The sequence below is a fragment of the Pleuronectes platessa genome, chromosome 12 (genome assembly GCF_947347685.1).
Source record: "Pleuronectes platessa chromosome 12, fPlePla1.1, whole genome shotgun sequence".
NCBI classification, from domain to species: domain Eukaryota; kingdom Metazoa; phylum Chordata; class Actinopteri; order Pleuronectiformes; family Pleuronectidae; genus Pleuronectes; species Pleuronectes platessa.
The window spans coordinates 25,297,489-25,318,694 of record NC_070637.1 but is presented as its reverse complement, the minus strand read 5'-3'; the positions used below and the strand labels follow the sequence as shown (position 1 = coordinate 25,318,694).

The following is a 21,206-nucleotide window of genomic DNA, read 5'->3' as shown; positions in this document are numbered from 1 at the left end:
ATTTCCAGAAAAATAATTTAAAGGCAAAACACAAAACCTCTAATCCTGAATGAAAAGGAGCAGAAAGAAGAAGAATCTGATGTAATCTGCTGCTCGTTCACAAGACGCTCATCAGCTCAGTAGCTTCAGCTTCAGGTTAGTGTTTGGTTTAGGTTAAAGTTTAACACCTCTCTTTCTCTCTCTCTCTCTCTCTCTCTCTCTCTCTCTCTCTCTCTCTCTCTCTGTCTCTCTGATGGTTGTTTCTCTGACATTTTAGCTCCGCCCAGCGGTTGATTCAAATCTAATAATCTTTATTTAAAGGTGCTCACACACAACCAGTAATAATAAGTTTGAAACGACATCGAGCTTCTTCAGTTTATTAATATTCTGTGTCTCAGATGAGATTTAAATCTTAAATCCCAGGTGTCATCAACTCAGTTTTTAAATACAGTGCCTTGCATAAGTATTCACCCCCTTTGGACTTTTCTACATTTTGTCATGGTATAACCACAGATTAAAATTTATTTCATCGTGAGTTTATGTAATGGACCAACACAAAATAGTGCATCATTTGGAAGTGGGGGGAAATATTACATGGATTTCACAATTATTTACAAATAAAAATCTGAAAAGTGTTGAGTGCATATGTATTCACCCCCTTTACTGTGAAACCCCTAACAAAGATCTGGTGCGACCAATTGCATTCACAAGTCACATTTGCAAGTCACATAATTAGAAAATAGGGTCCACCTGTCTGCAATTTAATCTCAGTATAAATACACCTGTTCTGTGACGGACTCAGAGTTTGTTGGAGATCATTACTGAACAAACAGCATCATGAAGACCAAGGAGCTCACCAAACAGGTCAGGGATAAAGTTGTGGAGGAATATGAAGCAGGGTTAGGTTATAAAAAAATATCCAGAGCTTTGAACATCTCTCTGAGCACCATAAAATCCATCATAAGAAAATGGAAAGAATATGGCACAACCGCAAACCTACCAAGAGGAGGCCGTCCACCCAAACTGAAGAGTCGGACAAGGAGGAAATTAATCAGAGAAGCAACCAGGAGGCCCATGGTTACTCTGGAGGAGTTGCAGAGATCCACAGCTGAGGTGGGAGAATCTGTCCACAGGACAACTATTAGTCGTCTACTCCACAAATCTGGCCTTTATGGAAGAGTGGCAAGAAGAAAGCCATTGTTGAAAGGGATCCATAAAAAATCCCGTTTGGAGTTTGCCAGAAGCCGTGTGGGAGACACAGCAAACATGTGGAAGAAGGTGCTCTGGTCAGATGAGACCAAAATTGAACTTTTTGGCCTCAATGCAAAACGCTATGTGTGGCGAAAACCCAACACTGCCCATCACCCTGAGCACACCATCCCAACAGTGAAACATGGTGGTGGTAGCATCATGCTGTGGGGATGCTTCTCTTCAGCAGGTACAGGGAAACTGGTCAGAATAGAGGGAAAGATGGATGGAGCCAAATACAGGGAAATCCTTGAAGAAAATCTGATGCAGTCTGCAAAAGACTTGAGACTGGGGCGGAGGTTCATCTTCCAGCAGGACAATGACCCTAAACATACAGCCAGAGCTACAAAGGAATGGTTTGGATTAAAGAATGTTAATGTCTTAAAATGGCCCAGTCAAAGCCCAGACCTCAATCCAATAGAGAATCTATGGCAAGACTTGAAGATTGCGGTTCACAGACGGTCTCCATCCAATCTGACTGAGCTTCATCTTTTTTGCCAAGAAGAATGGACAAACCTTTCCATCTCTAGATGTGCAAAGCTGGTAGAGACATACCCCAAAAGACTTGCAGCTGTAATTGCAGCGAAAGGGGGTTCTACCAAGTATTGACACAGGGGGGTGAATACTTATGCACCCAACAGATGTCAACTTTTTTGTTCTCATTATTGTTTGTGTCACAATAAAATTTATTTTGCACCTCCAAAGTACTATGCATGTTTTGTTGATCAAACGGGAAAAAGTTTATTTAAGTCTATTTGAATTCCAGTTAGTAACAGTACATAATGGGAAAAAGTCCAAGGGGGGTGAATACTTATGTAAGGCACTGTAAATCTCATGTTTCTCTCAACCCACAGAGACACGTTCACAAGCAGCTCAGAGTTTTTAGTTTCACTAAACTGACACAACATTCAAGTTTCCTCTCAACAACAAAAACTCAACACGGAAATAAAGAAAGTCCTGTTTATTATATGAAGCAAGAGATGATGTGTTTATTTACTCATTTATTTTGACCAGATTTAAGTTTCAGTTTTTATTTGAAGAGGAGAAACAGTAAAGTAACACAAATGAGGTGAAATGATGAAGAGCTGCTCGGTCTCATAAAAGAAGAAAACACTAAACAACAGCAGTTTTTATGTCTTTAATATTTAGAAGAAAGATCTAAACTCATTAGCCTTTATTTTCATATTGTCGTGTTCTTTTATCCCAAATATGAGAAGAGCTGGTCTTGGTTTGGTTCAACAAGTATTTATTAAGAAGTAATGAAAAAGTATTAAAAGTTAGAGCAAAGCAATGGGCACACAAAGCACAGCCCCCCCGCCCTCTAGCGGCACCGGGCAGTCACCAGTCGCACCGGGACAGCGGTTGATGTATTTTATAACAGTAGGTATAACTTGATTGGTCAATAATGAAGGGGAGTCTTCCTTGATAGTGCTCAGGCGTAGCTCCACCCTCTTGGCACTGGAATCAGGAAATGGTGAGGAGCCTTATCAGACCTCTTATGAAACAGATTGTGAGACTGACCAGCGATGTGACGCACACACATTCTAACTAACTTCAATATTAACACCAAGAGGCAGCGGTTAATAAAAGTCATTAAGTGAAGGCCATATATCTGACCCAAACTGCTCCTGCCCCCACCCTCCTGCATTTGTTTAGAGTTCAGTTTTATGACATCTTCACAGACACACACACACACACACACACGCACACACAGACACACACAGACAAACATATCTTAAGTCTCCTCGAGGATCAAAGTTTTTTCTACATGTTTGAAGTGGAGTGAGAGAACAGTTCTTCAGTTTCTTGTCATCTGCATCTTCACCACTAGATGTCACTAAATCTGACAAATTAGTCTTTAAAAACAACAAATGAGTATTTTAACCCTTGAAAGAAACATGAGGTTTTGACATCATTGGAGCAAGTGCGACATTTTAAAACCATCTTCAAGGTCGTTCACCATAGAACCTGTTTGGATCTTCTCCGAGGTTCCACCACCTTGGGTTCTCCAGCGTTGCAGCACCGACAGCAGAAGACTCGTCTGATGTGGTCGTTGAACTTCTTGTCTCTGACGCCGTAGATGAGCGGACTGAGCAGACGTGGCAGCACATTGGTGAAGAGGAAGGTGACGAAGAGGATGGTGATGCGGTCGTTGGGCCACGTGGTGACTAGAGCGATGTTGATGAAGGGCGAGAGGAACGACAGCATGCAGATGAACAGCTGGACTCCGTGCAGCAGGATGGTGTCGAGGGCGTTTCTGGCCGAGGCCCGGTAAGATTCGGAAAGTGTCCAGGCTGCGCAGAGGACTCTGAGGAAGGTCGTGATCAACGTCAGGAAGAAGAAGGAAAACATAAGAACCTGATGGAGAGAAAATCACTTGAATCTGTAATGTGTGGATTAATTTCTCTGTTGTGACCTTGTGTGTGATGGAGTTTGTAAAATGTTCTGAAGGAGATTTCCACAATGAAGTTGAACTCAAGTATTAACCCAACGTGACGTCACAGGTTGGTTGGTGAGCTGCTGCTCTGAAACCTCACTTTGACTTTTTGTTCAGCGCCATCTTGGTTTTTTGAAACCAGAAGTAACCATATTTCGAGGAGCAGAAGGTGGAGCCTGACTGAGAGCTCGATGGCACGCCCCCCTGAACCCATTGGACGGTGCTAGATGTCAATCATAAAGTGGTGTCACACCTGGTTTTAACAGCCGTCTGCTGATCGCACAGCACATGAAGTAACTGAGTGTTGGTTTGATTCCAGAGTTTATGAGGCTCATTTAAACATCATGATGAATCACATTGTACGGCTCAGTCCCAGGAGACGCTCCCAGTCAGGACTCAGTGTTAAAGTGAAGATCTGGATTCATGATCCCACACCGTCCATTATTAACTAAATACATGATCCTAAGTTTGTTATCTACACTACCTTCTTCTATTGGTGCTAGTCTTGTTTCAAGACTGTTCATATTCCATATCTATTTCTTACTGTACATATCTTATTTATTTGCATATTCCACTTTACATATGCAAATACTCTGCACTTTTGCTGCTTATTTTGTACTTCTGGTTTGATGCTAAACTGCATTTTGTTGTCTCTGTACTTGTACTCTGTGCAATGACAATAAAGTTGAATCTAATCTAATCTAAAATCTAAGTTTGCTATCTACATCATAACCATCACAGTAAAACATTAACTGTGAACCAGTTCATCTTCATGGGTATGAACTGGACTTTGAACTGGGTGGTTTCAGGATTGAACTGGTTCAACAGGGAAGAGAAGCATAAGAACAGGGAAGTGTCAGACTCCATTTTCACCTGGGTGAGCAGAAGGAAGGAAAGTGAGCAGGTGAGTGTGAACACAACTTTCTGAAAGTTTCACTGTCTCACTCTCACACCTGCTGTTAACATCCGTCTGCTGATCACATGACTCTAAGTTTGTCAGTTCACACCTGGTGACAGACGTCATGTGATCGGATCCCAGAGACAGATGTGAACAGCAGGACTGGATCAAAGAGCCTTCAAAGGACTAATTAACAGAGTTAACTCACAGTTTCACTTTTTATCTTCATCTGTTCATCAAGTGTTTAATAACACAACGTGTTTTCACAATCATACGTTACAGCAGTGGTCACCAACCAGTCGAGAGCCTTCACTGTGGATCCCAGTAAAGCTCTGGACTCACTGGCTGAGGTGTGAGGAGCATCGACCTGCAGAGCCAGGTACACACACACACACACACACACACACACACACACACACACGCGCGTGCGCGCACACAAACACATTCAGACACACACACACACATATATAACTTGATACTGGTTTTGTGTGAGTTTTAAAGTGAATATAAAGTTGAAGAGCTTGTGTTTGACCTTCATTTGGGCACAAACCCATAGAACTGAGTGGAGATACAGAGTGCTGCTTCAAGCTGCTGACTGATGTGCTCTCAGTGTTACTGTCTATAAAGTTCTGTAATTCATTTCCAGCCTTTATGACGTGAACATGATACTTGATGTTGAGTTTCCTTCTCTTAGTGGCCGGGGGTTGAAGGACACATGAACTTTTACAAGCTTGTATTAATTAACTTTAATGTAGTTGATTAATCTGAGTGTAGATTAGGAAATGCTCAAGTTGCAAAAATACTTTTTTATTCAACGTTTGTTTGTGGCTCTGCCGTTTTATTGGTGGATTTACAAATGACATAAAACCATATTACATGAGAGGGAACTTTATTATTGTAATTGTACAATAGTACACCTCAACACCCTTACTGGCTGGTACCCTAAAAAATATATACATTTTATTTATTTAATAATGTTCTCAATGAAATGGTCGAAACTGGCTGAATAAATCAAGTGATTGACTGAAATTTGAATCCAAAAATAAGAGAGAGAGAGAGAGAGAGAGAGAGAGAGACTATTGTCCTTCACCTGAAGTTCTTTACTTTTAATGTAACTACAGTCTTCCTGAGGTTTCTGATGTGATCACAGTATTTCCTTGTATTTAAGATGTCCTGTGTACTCAAATAAATACTAGTACTACAAACTATGAAGTCCTGCATCTATTTCACAATAAAAAACATTTAAAAACTAGGGCTACGTTGTAGCACTTGCGGGCCCGAGCACCCGCACGTTGAAGCCTGTTGCGGTCGGTGGAGAGAGCGATCGATGACCAAGCGCACATCATCGATCGAGCATGCACTTCTCCACGTTGCATGCGTTTTGCGCTCTGCGGCAGTAGGTTTGCCAGTAGGTGGCGCCATCACTATTATTACGCACAGACATATATATCTGTTCATGTAGGCGCTCTGATGTAGCGTGAGCAATTTTGTGTCAATTGGACAATGTTAACACAACTTAATTTTCACACTGATCAGTAGGTGGCGCTATGACCCTGAACTAATATTTATATGTGGAGCTGTTCAGATCAGTATTGTGATCATAGGTCAGTAGTTTGGAGCCGGTTGGATAATGCAGAGTGGATTAACAAAGTACTTCCTGTTTCCTGGTGAATCAGTAGGTGGCGCTATGACACTGAGGAAATATTGACACATAGAGCTGTTCAGGCTTGTACTCTTATCATGTGACAGAAGTTTGGTAGTGATAGGACAATGCACAGTGGACTTATGAAAACATCGTGTCCTTTGGCGAAGGATGATCCTTCGCCGCACATCAATGTTTACACGGTTTGAGGAAACGTCACAATTCTGACCATGATCTAATGACTTGACTGATCTGATTTGAGCTGTATATTGTAAATCAGCCAGGAGCAGTTCATCAAAGTATAAAACATGTCACTTCCTGTAGCCACCAGGGGGCGCTGTAATTTCAAGTCATAATTTCTGTGTAGATGTCATCAGGATGGCACCCTTGTCTTACATGTCTAGTTTGGACTCGATTGGACAATGTATGTCCGAGATACAGAACCTCGTGTTTTGATGGCGTTTAATCAAACTCAAGACGCCACGCCACGGTCACACGGTGTGACGAAAGGTCAATCTCTTAATCACTTTTTATCTCCATCTTGTTGTGATGGCACTGATCTTAATTTGAAGTTAATCTGATGAAAGCCCTGGGACAAGTGCATCAAGTAAAAATGTGGAATATGGAAAAAAAATGGCCACTTAATCCAAAATGGCGGCCTCCCTGTTTGGTCAAGCATACCTATCCAAGATATTTTTTTGTTTGTTATGAAACGACACATGTCCCGATAGATTTGTATAAATGTCGGCCATCGTAGTGCCGGGGTTGCCCTATAGGGGGCGCTGGTCAGTTTTTTTGCCACGCCCATTTCTTAAAACCATATGAATATCTTCAGGGGGGGGCTGTTGTTACACACATGTAGTTTGAGAGAGATAGAATCATGAACACTGAAGTTACAGCAATTTCGTGTTTCACGGCGAGTTGATGAACTTTAATGCCACGCCATTCATATGGCGTTTGACGAAAAGTCACGGTAATCTTATGTCTTCATTGTCAATGTCTTGGGACCCATTTGATACAGTTTGACATGGTTGAGGTCAGTGGATGAGGAGAAATTCATCCAAGTGTAAGACAAGCAAAAAACAAGACATTTCCTGTTGCCACCAGGGGGCGCTGCCGTTTTAAGTCATCATTTATGCATAGATGTCATCAGGCGGGGACTATTGTCTTACATGTCTAGTTTGGACTTGATTGGAACATGTATGTCCGAGATACAGATGCCCGTGTTTTGATGGCGTGTAACCAATTTTTAACGCCATGCCACGGTCACACGGTGTGATAAAAAAAAAATCCCTCAATCATTTTTTATCTCCATCTTGTTGTGATGACACTCATCTGAATTTGAAGTTGATCTGATGAAAGCCCTGGGACAAGTACGTAAAAGTAAAAATGTGGGATATTGCCAAAATGGCCACTAAAAGCAAAATGGCGGACTTCCTGTTGCGTTTTTCATAATGCTCCATGAGACTTTTTTTCATGACTGGTCACGATACACCTATATCCAGATTTTGATGAAAATCCGTTATGTGGAAACCTAGGGGCTGGTTCCAGGGGGCGCTGTAGAGCCATTTTGCCACGCCCAATTCCAATTACTCCAGAATACTAAAATATCCGCAGACCTTGAATTTCCTGCAAAGTTTCATAACTTTTTGAGCATGTCTAGACCCTGAAAAAGCCCCCCAAAGGGAAATAATAATAATAATAATAACTAGGGCTACGTTGTAGCACTAACGGGCCCAAGCACAGGCGATTTCACGTCTGTTGCGGTCGTTGAAGAAAGAGCGTTCGATGACCAAGCGCTCGTCTCCGTGTTACAAGCGTTTTGGCACTGCAGCAAGGATAAACGCCTCACTTTCTGTAGCCAGCAGGTGGTGCTATCGTTTTAAATCATTGTGTCTTTGTAGATGTCATCAGTTCGCGACTCTTGTCTTACATGTCTGGTTTGGACTGGATTGGACCAAATATGTCCAAGATACAGAAGCTCATGTTTTAATGGCGTGTAATCAAACTTTGACGTCACGCAAAGGTCACACCGTGAGACAAGAAATATATCTTTTAATAACTTTTCATCACCATCTTGTTGTGATGACACTCAACTAAATTTCACGTTGATCTGATGAAAGCTCTACAACAAGTACATCAAAGTAAAAGTGTGAAATATGGCCAAAATGGCTACCAAATCCAAAATGGCGGGCTTCCTGTGTGGTTTAGCATATCTGTCCAAGAGACTTATTTCTTTGTCATGAAAAGACACTTGTCCCTATCGATTTTTGTAGATGTAGACCAATCGTAGTGCCGGGGCTGCCCTTTAGGGGGCGCTAGTCAGTTATTTTGACACGCCCATTCCTTCAAACTATCTGTATATCTTCAGGGGTGGGCTGTTGATACACACATGTAGTTTGAGGGAGCTGGACCCATGAACACGGAAGTTACAGCAATTCCGTGTGTCATGGCGAGTTGAACTTTGATGACACGCCATTAATAATCCGCATGATGAAAAGTCACAGTAATCGTAAGCCTAGATTATCAATGTCTTGAGACCCATTTTACACAGTTTGACATGGTTTCACAAAGTGGATGAGGAGAAATACATCCAAGTGTAAAATGTACCAAAAACAAGACATTTCCTGCTGCCACCAGGAGGAGCTGTGATTTTAAGTCACAATTTCTGTGTAGATGTCTTCAGGTCGCAACCCTTGTCTTACATGTATATTTTGGAGTTGATTGGGCCAAATATGTCTGAGATAGAGAAGCTCGTGTTTTGATGGCGTTTCATCTAACTTTGACGCTAAGCTACGGTCAGACGGTATGACGAAAAGCTGATCATTCAATAACTTTTGATCTCCATTTTGTTGCGATGACACTGGTCTAAATTTTAAGTTGGTATGGTGAAAACTCTACGAGAAGTACATCAAAGTAAAAATATGGAATATGACCAAAATGGCCACTTAATCCAAAATGGCGGGCTTCCTGTTAATTTTTTCATTATGGTCCTTGAGGCTTTTTTGTGCATCTGGTCATGATACACAACTGTCTAAATTTTCGTGAGGATCGATGAATGCTAAATGAGGGGCTTTTCCGTAGGTGGCGCTGTTGAGCCATTTTGCCACGCCCATTTCCAAATACTCCAGAATACGTAAATTTAAACCACTTTCTAATTTACTGCAAACTTTTACAACTTTTTGAGCATGTTTAAAAATTCTCAGAATAATCCTTTCAATTTCAATAGGGCCTCTCACCAGAGGTGCTCGGGCCCTAATAATAATAAAAATCCTTACAGATTCAATAGGGCCTCTCACCATTCGGTGCTCGGGCCCTAATAATAATAATAAGAACTAGGGCTACGTTGTAGCACTTGCGGGCCCGAGCACCCGCACGTTGAAGCCTGTTGCGGTCGGTGGAGAGAGCGATCGATGACCAAGCGCACATCATCGATCGAGCATGCACTTCTCCACGTTAAATGCGTTTTGCGCTCTGCGGCAGTAGGTTTGCCAGTAGGTGGCGCCATCACTATTATTACGCACAGACATATATATCTGTTCATGTAGGCGCTCTGATGTAGCGTGAGCAATTTTGTGTCAATCGGACAATGTTAACACAACTTAATATTCACACTGATCAGTAGGTGGCGCTATGACCCTGAACTAATATTTATATGTGGGGCTGATCAGATCAGTATTGTGATCATAGGTCAGTAGTTTGGAGCCGGTTGGATAATGCAGAGTGGATTAACAAAGTACTTCCTGTTTCCTGGCGAATCAGTAGGTGGCGCTATGACACTGAGGAAATATTGACACATAGAGCTGTTCAGGCTTGGACTCTGACCATGTGACAGAAGTTTTGTAGTGATAGGACAATGCACAGTGGAGTTATGATAACATCGTGTCCTTTGGCGAAGGAAAATCCTTCGCCGCACATCAATGTTTACACGGTTTGAGGAAACGTCACAATTCTGACCATGATCTAATGACTTGACTGATCTGATTTGAGCTGTATATTGTAAATCAGCCAGGAGCAGTTCATCAAAGTATAAAACATGTCACTTCCTGTAGCCACCAGAGGGCGCTGTGATTTCAAGTCATAATTTCTGTGTAGATGTCATCAGGATGGCACCCTTGTCTTACATGTCTAGTTTGGACTCGATTGGACAATGTATGTCCGAGATACAGAACCTCGTGTTTTGATGGCGTTTAATCAAACTCAAGACGCCACGCCACGGTCACACGGTGTGACGAAAGGTCAATCTCTTAATCACTTTTTATCTCCATCTTGTTGTGATGGCACTGATCTTAATTTGAAGTTAATCTGATGAAAGCCCTGGGACAAGTGCATCAAGTAAAAATGTGGAATATGGAAAAAAAATGGCCACTTAATCCAAAATGGCGGCCTCCCTGTTTGGTCAAGCATACCTATCCAAGATATTTTTTTGTTTGTTATGAAACGACACATGTCCCGATAGATTTGTATAAATGTCGGCCATCGTAGTGCCGGGGTTGCCCTATAGGGGGCGCTGGTCAGTTTTTTTGCCACGCCCATTTCTTAAAACCATATGAATATCTTCAGGGGGGGGCTGTTGTTACACACATGTAGTTTGAGAGAGATAGAATCATGAACACTGAAGTTACAGCAATTTCGTGTTTCACGGCGAGTTGATGAACTTTAATGCCACGCCATTCATATGGCGTTTGACGAAAAGTCACGGTAATCTTATGTCTTCATTGTCAATGTCTTGGGACCCATTTGATACAGTTTGACATGGTTGAGGTCAGTGGATGAGGAGAAATTCATCCAAGTGTAAGACAAGCAAAAAACAAGACATTTCCTGTTGCCACCAGGGGGCGCTGCGGTTTTAAGTCATCATTTATGCATAGATGTCATCAGGCGGGGACTATTGTCTTACATGTCTAGTTTGGACTTGATTGGAACATGTATGTCCGAGATACAGATGCCCGTGTTTTGATGGCGTGTAACCAATTTTTAACGCCATGCCACGGTCACACGGTGTGATAAAAAAAAAATCCCTCAATCATTTTTTATCTCCATCTTGTTGTGATGACACTCATCTGAATTTGAAGTTGATCTGATGAAAGCCCTGGGACAAGTACGTAAAAGTAAAAATGTGGGATATTGCCAAAATGGCCACTAAAAGCAAAATGGCGGACTTCCTGTTGCGTTTTTCATAATGCTCCATGAGACTTTTTTTCATGACTGGTCACGATACACCTATATCCAGATTTTGATGAAAATCCGTTATGTGGAAACCTAGGGGCTGGTTCCAGGGGGCGCTGTAGAGCCATTTTGCCACGCCCAATTCCAATTACTCCAGAATACTAAAATATCCGCAGACCTTGAATTTCCTGCAAAGTTTCATAACTTTTTGAGCATGTCTAGACCCTGAAAAAGCCCCCCAAAGGGAAATAATAATAATAATAATAATAATAATAATAATAATAATAATAATAATAATAATAATAATAAAAATCCTTACAGATTCAATAGGGCCTCTCACCATTCGGTGCTCGGGCCCTAATAATAAGAATAATGCCTACAATTTCAATAGGGCCTCTCACCATTCGGTGCTCGGGCCCTAATAATGCCTACAATTTCAATAGGGCCTCTCACCATTCGGTGCTCGGGCCCTAAAAATCCTTACAGATTCAATAGGGCCTCTCACCATTCGGTGCTCGGGCCCTAAAAATCCTTACAGATTCAATAGGGCCTCTCACCATTCGGTGCTCGGGCCCTAATGAATGAATTAATTCAGTCGACAGAAGCGCTGCAGTTCTTTTATTTTGAAATGGGTCAGCTACAGGAAGTGACGCAAATATTTTTGTTTGTGACGTTTTCAACAGATAAACATTGGAACTGGTGTGAAAGATCATTTCACTGTGTTCTGCTGTAAACTGAGCGCAGAACCAGAAGGAAATAGACCAGACCTTGAATATCTAGAAGAGCAGCGTGGCCTGAACCACAACTGAGCCGCAGCCGGTGCAACATGGACGAGGACATTAAGAGGAAAGTTGGACCATCACACAAACCGTAAGAGACCTGCTACAAACATGTGAACCTCCAAACAGAATCCTCACAGAATGAACCAGTGAATGATGTGTTCTGAATAAAAACATGTTTGTGTTTGCAGAGGTCAGGACCACAGACTGAGAGCAGAGTCTCCAGGGTCCAGCTGTCTGTCTCTGAAGAGTGACTGGTCAAAAGAACTTAATCCTCCAGACTTCAGTAATGAACCTGGACCCTCACCCACAGAGTAAGAGACTGTTTCTACTGGGACCTGCTCTGAAGAGGATCTAGTTTCCTCTAGGTTGGCCCCTGCATTAGGACACAGCTTCATTGAAGTTGGTGACTAATCTCTCAGAATCCCTCAAAGAGCTCAGACCTCCACCAAGAACCAACACACTCCTTATGAAACCACTTTGAAATCCACTAGAGACTCATTTTGATTTGGATCTGCACCAAATTCCACACAATGGTAAACATCAGTCCTCTGAACATGTCTGTGAAAGAGGACCCCCCCCCCCCCCCCCCCCCGATCTGGTTCACAGACCACAACCTTCCACGAGTTCACTGGTAATCTGTTGTTTTTTATAATCCCACTAACGAACCAACCAACACACAAACATACTGGGTGAAAACAAAATCTCCTTGACAGAAGTGATGACAACCTGTGACTGTGACATGTGAGTTATCAGGACATGTCTTCACAGGGAGAGGAAGAGGAGTCATGTTTCTGAGGAGGAGCAGTCGTCCTGCTGTGCTTCGTGTCAGGATGTCCTGAAGGATCCAGTCTCCACCAGCTGTGGACACTGGTTCTGCAGACAGTGCATCACCTCATACTGGGACCAGTCTGGTTCTTCAGGAGAATCCTCCTGTCCCCAGTGTGGACAAAGATCCAGAACAGGAGCTGGAGGTCAGACAGCTGGTCAGAGCAGCACTGTACATGTGTCTGCTGATGTCTTCACTTCTGACAACAGCACATGTGGTTTTATTTTGTTCCTTCATACAGCATCAACATTTAACATCGTTAGAAAAGCACAAAGTTAAAAAGCTTTTATTTTCTGTAGTTTTTCTGTATCTGATGAAAACAATCAGCAGATTCTCAGATTCTCTGTCTCTCACATTGTTTCTTGTCTTTCAGCAGATCGTGGTCTGCAGGAGGTTTCAGATGAACATCAGCTCAGTGTGAGGAGGAGATGTGAACATGTGACTGAAGGAAGTGATGAAACAGGAAGTAGAACCCTCCTCAACAGGATCTACACTGAGCTCCACATCACAGAGGGACAGAGTGAAGAGGTTAATACTCAACATGAGGTGAGGCAGCTTGAGACGGCTTCCAAGATGAAGATCCTCCAGGACACTCCCATCAAGGTCCACGACATCTTTAAAGCCTCCACTGACCAGCAGAGCAGCATCAGAGTCGTCCTGACCAACGGCGTCGCTGGCGTTGGAAAAACCTTCTCGGTGCAGAAGTTCACTCTGGACTGGGCAGAGGGTTTAGAGAACCAGGATGTGGGTCTGCTGGCTGTGCTTTCGTTCAGGGAGCTGAACCTGGTGAAGGACCAGCAGCACAGTCTTCTCACGCTGCTCCATGTTTTCCATCCAGCGTTACAGAAGCTCACAGCAGAGACGCTCGCTGTCTGTAAACCTTTGTTCATCTTTGACGGCCTGGATGAAAGCAGACCTTCTCTGGACTTCAACCACAGGGAGCTTGTGTCTGAGGTCACACAGAGGTCATCAGTCAACGTGCTGCTGACAAACCTCATCCAGGGGAATCTGCTTCCCTCGGCTCTCGTCTGGATAACCTCCAGACCTGCGGCAGCCAATCAGATCCCTCCTACATGTGTTGACAGGGTCACAGAAGTACGAGGCTTCACTGACGCCCAGAAGGAGGAGTACTTCAGGAGGAGATTCAGTGATGAAGAGCTGTGCAGCAGAATCATCTCACACATCAAGACGTCCAGGAGCCTCCACATCATGTGTCAAATCCCAGTCTTCTGCTGGATCAGTGCTACAGTTCTGGAGCACATGTTGACCACAGACCAGAGAGGAGAGCTGCCCAAGACCCTGACTGACCTGTACTCACACTTCCTGCTGGTTCAGACAAAGAGGAAGAGCAACAAGTACGGTGAGGGACATGAGACGACTCCACAGCAGCTGATGGAGGCTGACAGGGACGTTCTCCTGAAGCTGGGGAGGCTGGCGTTTAAACATCTTAGGAAAGGAAGCATCATGTTCTACCAAGAAGACCTGGAGCGGTGTGGTCTTAATGTCACAGAGGCCTCAGTGTACTCAGGAGTTTGTACTGAGATCTTCAGAAGAGAGTGTGTGATCTTCCAGAAATCAGTCTACTGTTTTGTTCATCTGAGTGTTCAGGAGTTTCTGGCTGCAGTCTACATGTTCTACTTTTACACACACACTGAAGAACTCAACAACTTCTGGGGAACAGATGTGGACACAGACAGTACCTTCTCCCTGGATGACCTCCTGAAGAGAACCATGGAGAAATCCCTCACCAGTACAAATGGTCATCTGGACCTGTTTGTTCGCTTCCTTCATGGCCTCAGTCTGGAGTCCAACCAGAGAGTCTTAGGAGGCCTGCTGGGTCGGACAGAGAACAATCCAAATATCATCAAGAGAATCATCAACAACCTGAAGGAGATGAAGAGTGATGACATTTCTCCTGACAGAAGCATCAACATCTTCCACTGTCTGACTGAGATGAACGACCACTCAGTTCATCAGCAGATGAAACAGTTCCTGACGTCAGAGAACAGATCGAAGAAGAAACTCTCTGTGATCCACTGCTCAGCTCTGGCCTACATGCTGCAGATGTCAGAGGAGGTTCTGGATGAGTTGAACCTGAAGAAGTTCAACACATCAGTCCAGGGTCAATGGAGACTGATCCCAGCTGTGAGGAACTGCAGGAAGGCTCAGTGAGTCCAGACATGATCGATAACATGTTCAATCAGTGGAGATGAGTCGTTCTTAAAATACACTCAGTGTTAAATGATCCTCATTGTTTTGGGCAGCATGGTGTTGCAGTGGTCAACACTGTTAGTGCAGTCTTTCTGTGAGGAGGAGGTTCTCCTGGTGTCTGTAGGGTTTTCTCTAGGTTCTCCAGCTTCCTCCACAAACCCAGGGACATGTAAATCGGAGTGTGTGTGTGTGTGTATGTATAAAATAAAGTTATTATTATTATGTATACACATATATTCTCATGTACATCAGAGAAAAAGGTTTTATTTTTCTTTCTTGTCAAACAAGAATTAACACCCTGCGTTTGTCCTCCACCACCAACCAGTGCAGTGTCCGTCCCTCCAGGTTCCTGACATGTTGCATTCACAATAATGTGAGGTCACTGTAACCTTTGAAATTTGACCAATGAAATTGAATCAGTTGATATTTAGGTCTAAATGTGAAGAAATCCCCTAAAGACAGACTTGAGAAATCATGTTCAAGAGGCCATGAACATGTTCGGTGACCTTGACCTTTGACTTCTGACCACCTGAATCTAATGAGTTCCTCTGTTAGTCTTAATGAACGCTTGAACCAAATCTGAAAGGATTCTCTTGAGGAGTTTTTAACAAAAAGGGGATTTACCAGGGTGAGGGTCACATGATCACGTTTTGTATGAATGTTGTGTTTTCTGGTTTTATTCTGACAGATTTGATATTTTCTTTAATTACAGACTCTGTGGTTGTGAACTCTCAGAGACTCAGTGTGAAGTCGTGGCCTCAGCTCTGAAGTCACACCCCTCACATCTGAGAGAACTGGATCTGAGTAGAAACTTCCTGCAGGATTCAGGAGTGAAGCTGCTGTGTTCTGGACTGGAGAGTCCAAACTGTCGACTGGAGACTCTGAGGTCCTTCAATCCTTCTTCACTTTTCAGACTTTCTTACTTATTGGGCCATTATTGATTTAAATTGTCTTTGCCATAAATTGTTCTGCTCTGCTCACTGTACCTCAGTCATCTGTCACTCACCCAGTCTGTCAGTCACGTCCATCTCATCAACTCCATTCAGCTGCACTCACCTGCTCCTGATCACTAAGAAAGTAAATAACATGTGGACTGAGGCCGGGCACTCGTCCTCCTCAGGTTTTCAAATTAAGACACGTTCTTATTGAAACACATTGGACAGTTGATAAGTATAGAAACAAACAGGAAGTGACTGTCAGGAGCCATCCCTACTTTAAACAGTGTTTAATTACACAAACCTGCTCAGTGACCAACACACAGAGAAGAAGCTGATGAATGAAACAATGGTCCAACATGTCTGATCTGATATTTATCTTCAGGTCACAAACTGGACTGAGGTCAGCAGCATGTTGAGAGTCTTTGTTGATATGATGACGATCAGTGTTGCCACAGTTACTTTGAAAAAGTAACTTAGTTACTTTACAGATTACTTTATTTTAAAAGTAACTAAATTAGATTACAAGTTAATTTATTAGTTACATTCAACAACACCGCCGCCTCCTCAACATAAAAATGACAACCGCTTTTGCCAACACTCACTTTATTAGAAACCGCCGGAGGGGGCCCCCCGCGCGAATGAAGGGTTCCCCCAGCGGGCACCGTAGCTGAGGTGATCTGCGAGAAGGGACCAACACATGTCCAGATTCGCTGCCGCCGACCGCCAACCTGTCCCCGCCTACCGCACCGCCGACGGACACCGCCCGCGGCCAAAGAGAAAAGAGAAAGGTCCCTGCACCAGCGACGCCGTGAGTCGCCACCGGACGGAGACCTCCCCCCCAAAAAAAACCTTTAGGTGTGCAGCACACCGAGCCTCCGGCGGCGTGGAGAGGAGGGCTACTGGGCAACTTCTACCCCAGCCGCAGCACTTGCCTAGCGGTTTAACCAGAAATACCAAAATAGTAACACACAGTGACTTTGACAAGTAACTTTAATCTGATTACTGGTTTGGAAATAGTTACGCGTTAGATTACTCGTTACTGAAAAAAGTGGTCAGATTAGAGTAACGCGTTACCGGCATCACGGGTGACGATCCACACCAACAGGAGGACACATTCTAATATTCATATTTATTTATCCAGGTTGATTCGCTGCAGTCTGACAGATATCAGCTGTTCTTCTCTGGCTTCAGCTCTGAGGTCAAACCCCTCTCATCTGAGAGAACTGGATTTGAGCTACAACAATGACCTGCAGGACTCAGGAGTGAAGGAGCTGTGTAGTTTTCTACAGAGTCCAACCTGTCAACTGGAGACTCTGAGGTCAGGTCACTGACTGACTTTTGTAGATATCATATCTATAAAACAGCATTTATACCCAATTGATCTAATTTAATTATAATTTAACATAATTCTTCTTCATACATAACTTGAATCCATTCATTAATTAATCCGTGACATTTTAAATACTCAGCTACTTGTTAAACCACTGAGTTTAGTTCTGGATTTCCTAAACTGATCTGCAGGACAGAGACCGGGTCCAAATAATCTATTTTTACTGAATCAGGACTCGTTTTTAGTCCAACATGTCTGATTTCATATTTATCTTCCATGTTATGAGTCTGTGCTGACAGTGAATATGTGTCTGTCATTTTCACACATGAACTCAGTTTAATTCAAAGTTTTATTCTTTATCCAGGTTCTGGAACTGCAGTCTGCCAGGGATCAGCTGTTCTTCTCTGGCTTCAGCTCTGAGGTCAAACCCCTCTCATCTGAGAGAACTGGATCTGAGGTACAACGACCTGCAGGACTCAAGAGTGAAGGAGCTGATTGATCTAAAGCAGAGTCCAACCTGTCGACTGGAGACTCTGAGGTCAGTAGATGATTGGAGTCAGTCCACGCTGCTTTCATCAGTATTTTACTAAACACAGTCAGTATCATAGATCCAGGGTCAGTGAGACAGTGTGTGTCCCCAGAGATAGTGTGTGTCCTCAGAGTCAGTGAGACAGTGTGTGTCCTCAGAGACAGTGTGTGTCCTCAGTCAGTGAGACAATATATTTCCTCAGAGTCAATGTATGTCCTCAGAGTCACTGAGCCAGCCTGTGTCCTCAGAGTCAGTGTGTGTCCTCAGAGTCAGTGTGTGTCCTCAGAGACAGTGAGACAGTGTGTGTCCTCAAAGTCAGTGAGACAGTGTGTGTCCTCAAAGTCAGTGAGACAGTGTGTATCCTCAGAGACAGTGTGTGTCCTCCGAGACAGTGAGATAGTGTGTATCCTCAGAGACAGTGTGTGTCCTCAGTCAGTGAGACAATATATTTCCTCAGAGACAGTGTGTATCCTCAGAGTCAATGTGTGTCCTCAGAGTCACTGAGCCAGTCTGTGTCCTCAGAGTCAGTGTGTGTCCTCAGAGTCAGTGTGTGTCCTCAGAGACAGTGAGACAGTGTTCGTCCTCAGAGGCAGTGAGACAGTGTGTGTCTTCTTCTTCTTCTCTCGTCTTGTTAGTAAGAAACAGATTCAGATCTTGTGGCCTCGAGTTATTTATCTCACACATTGACACAATCCAGATGTTTTACCAGCTGTTCTTCCTGCATTTAGCAGCTGTGACTGAGTTTCTTTTATTCTGGATCATGTGTTTGTTCTCCTCTGATTTTATTATAGAACAGTTTAATCCTGGTTGTGATATATGGGGCTCAGCTGTCAGTCAAACTGTCCATGTCTTTGATTAGTCACACTCAGTAAACCCCGCCCCTTTTATGTGCACGCTCAGATAACTAGCATCATGTGACCACTTAGCCTGACTGTGTCTGTCAGGTTCAGTTGAGCTGATCTCAGAAAGATCTCCTGGACATGTTGAAGTGTCTTCGTAGTTCAGGCCTCAGTGTTTCCTCAGTGAAGCTGTGAGAGGACAATGAGGACAGACGTCAGGATTGGACAGAGACATAGAGAGACAACAGTCAGCCAATCAGACAAGCCACAAGCTGCTTGGGATCATGTGATTGAGTTGACGTGAAGACGACAGTTGTTGTTGTTTTCATGTGAACAGGAAATGAAGCTGGACCACAGCTGACAGCCTCACACGAGGGACAGAGACGGTGTCGTCTTCATCTGATCTGAGACAGTTTGTTCTCTCACTTCATCAGTGAAGAACTGATCAGGTGGATCTTTGTCACAGCTCTGAGATCAGTGGGACTGAAGCCTCTCCTCAGCATGGTAACCAGGAGCTCTTTATACAGAGCAGAACCTCTGCTGAGGTCCATCTGTCTCCTCTGGTCCCAGTTTGTCAGAAGCAGATGTTCATCAACACACAGTGAAACATGGCTTCACCTGTAACAGCAGTAAATCCACCTCTCAGGTGTCCACTCTGCAGTTTGACATGCAGAGGACACACACTGAGGTCTTAGCGTGTTCATTTCAACACGTGAACATGAAGCAGAGAGGAAGCTGCTCCACCTCTGAACAGGACTGAAGTCCCTGCTGCTCTTTCTACTGGATGAGCTGCATCACTGACTCACAGCTGATGAAGTGAGTCTCTGTGACACTGATGTCTTCTTCTCTCAACAGGTGGCAGGGGGGATCTTTGAGCTGGTGAGTGTGAAGAGGACAGTGTGTGTGGACGGAGGGTGAGCTGTGTCCTGAGGATCCAGAGGCTGAAGCAGCAGCAGCTTGTGTGTAGTCTCCAATCTACACAACCCCTAATCTGCATGTGTTTGTGAGATGAAGCCGGAGCACCTGGAGAAAACACGGGGAGAACATGCAGACTCCACATAGGAAGACCCCATCTGAACCGGATTCAAACCTGTCAAGGATATATGATATATTATATGTGATGTTGTGATACGTGATGTAGTGATATATGATGATGATGGCTTTACTGGTGCCATGTGCTTGGCCCTATTGTAAGTCGAAGGATTTGTATTTTCCTTTTGGGGTCAGGGCCTCATTTTGATTATTTCTATAAATGATATATTGTGAATTTAACCAGCTACAGAAGTTACATCATTGTTCCTGATGCTGCTGGGGAGTTAAATAGAGAAATACTGTCCTCACCTGGTTACATTGTGGTATTGCACGGTACCACGGTTCTCCGGCAGTGGCAGGAAAATAGTCAAACATATAATCAAAACAGCAAAATCTTGTCCTCTGGTAAATATAATTAAAAGTAATTGCCCACCATGAGAGATAAAGCTTTATTTTCTATTAAACCTATGCTAACAACTAAATGCTACTGGTAAAATAACTTTACCAGTGCTGCTATATTATACACCAGTTTGCCAGTAGTGAATTGCTGAGCCCTATGTCTCACTCAGTGAGGCTTGATGATGCAGGTACTTTAATATATAAACCTTTTGTTATAAAGGTCACATTACTGTCTGACTGCTCAGCTGCTCAGCTGAAACCCCTGTGTTTGTGTTTGTCTGTCAGTAGATGATACACAGGGAACAAAAGGAAAACAACTTCATTGTTGAATATTTTTGTATTGTTTAACTAAAATAAATTGGAAACCAGCTGGTAACAAATGGTGGACTATAGTTAGAGTGGAGATACTTGCGTGTCACGGTGTTTCTGGTCTCGACTGAATATATATGACCAATGCAATAATCCATAACCAAATAAAAACTGGATGCATTATTTTTTTCCACTGAACAGCAGACAGAGTCATGCAGGGTCTAGTCATACCCCAGGAAAGACACCGCCATGTCTCTCTCCTCGATCAGCTCGGCTGCTGTGGCGTCCATCCTCGATCGGGAAAAATCATTGATGGCCAAGCCGTCCATAATCGTCCAGTTCTTGTCCTAAAGCAAATACAAAGTGTTGTGTTTTTTTTGAAAAAAAATACTGACAAACTATCCTCTACACTCTACAAACACAAACCTTTTAATTAATTGAATGCCCCCCCCCCCCTTGGAAAATCTACTTTTTGCCGACCTCCAGTGGTTTAACTGTTCATCATGTTGCTGTGTGCAGGTGAACTCACGCACCTCGTGACATCACTGTTACACGTGGCTACAGGTGCATTGACCACACCCACAAACTCAACTAATTTAGTCTTTAAGTTGTTCATTGTTGCACATATTGAGAAGAAC

The 21,206-nt window shown here is 43.4% G+C and overlaps 1 protein-coding gene across 1 annotated transcript; it reads left to right on the top strand.

The window, feature by feature from the left end:
- The first annotated feature begins 4,844 nt into the window (after window positions 1–4,844).
- Window positions 4,845–20,639, top strand: LOC128453511 (NACHT, LRR and PYD domains-containing protein 12). The gene is made up of 9 exons (XM_053436460.1): window positions 4,845–4,941; window positions 12,057–12,243; window positions 12,344–12,466; window positions 12,924–13,126; window positions 13,355–15,149; window positions 15,905–16,078; window positions 17,272–17,448; window positions 17,825–17,998; window positions 19,684–20,639. Exons 2-9 carry the CDS (start codon window positions 12,200–12,202, stop codon window positions 19,709–19,711), a joined length of 2,718 nt encoding a protein of 905 aa, XP_053292435.1. The 5' UTR covers window positions 4,845–4,941; window positions 12,057–12,199; the 3' UTR covers window positions 19,712–20,639.
- Window positions 20,640–21,206: the final 567 nt, after the last annotated feature.

Coding starts and splice junctions, on each gene's coding strand:
- LOC128453511 (XM_053436460.1), top strand. CDS start 12,200: ATGGACGAGGACATTAAGAGGAAAGTTGGACCATCACACAAACC. Junction 12,244..12,343: donor GTTGGACCATCACACAAACC/GTAAGAGACCTG, acceptor TTGTGTTTGCAG/AGGTCAGGACCACAGACTGA. Junction 17,999..19,683: donor TGTCGACTGGAGACTCTGAG/GTCAGTAGATGA, acceptor TTCTCTCAACAG/GTGGCAGGGGGGATCTTTGA.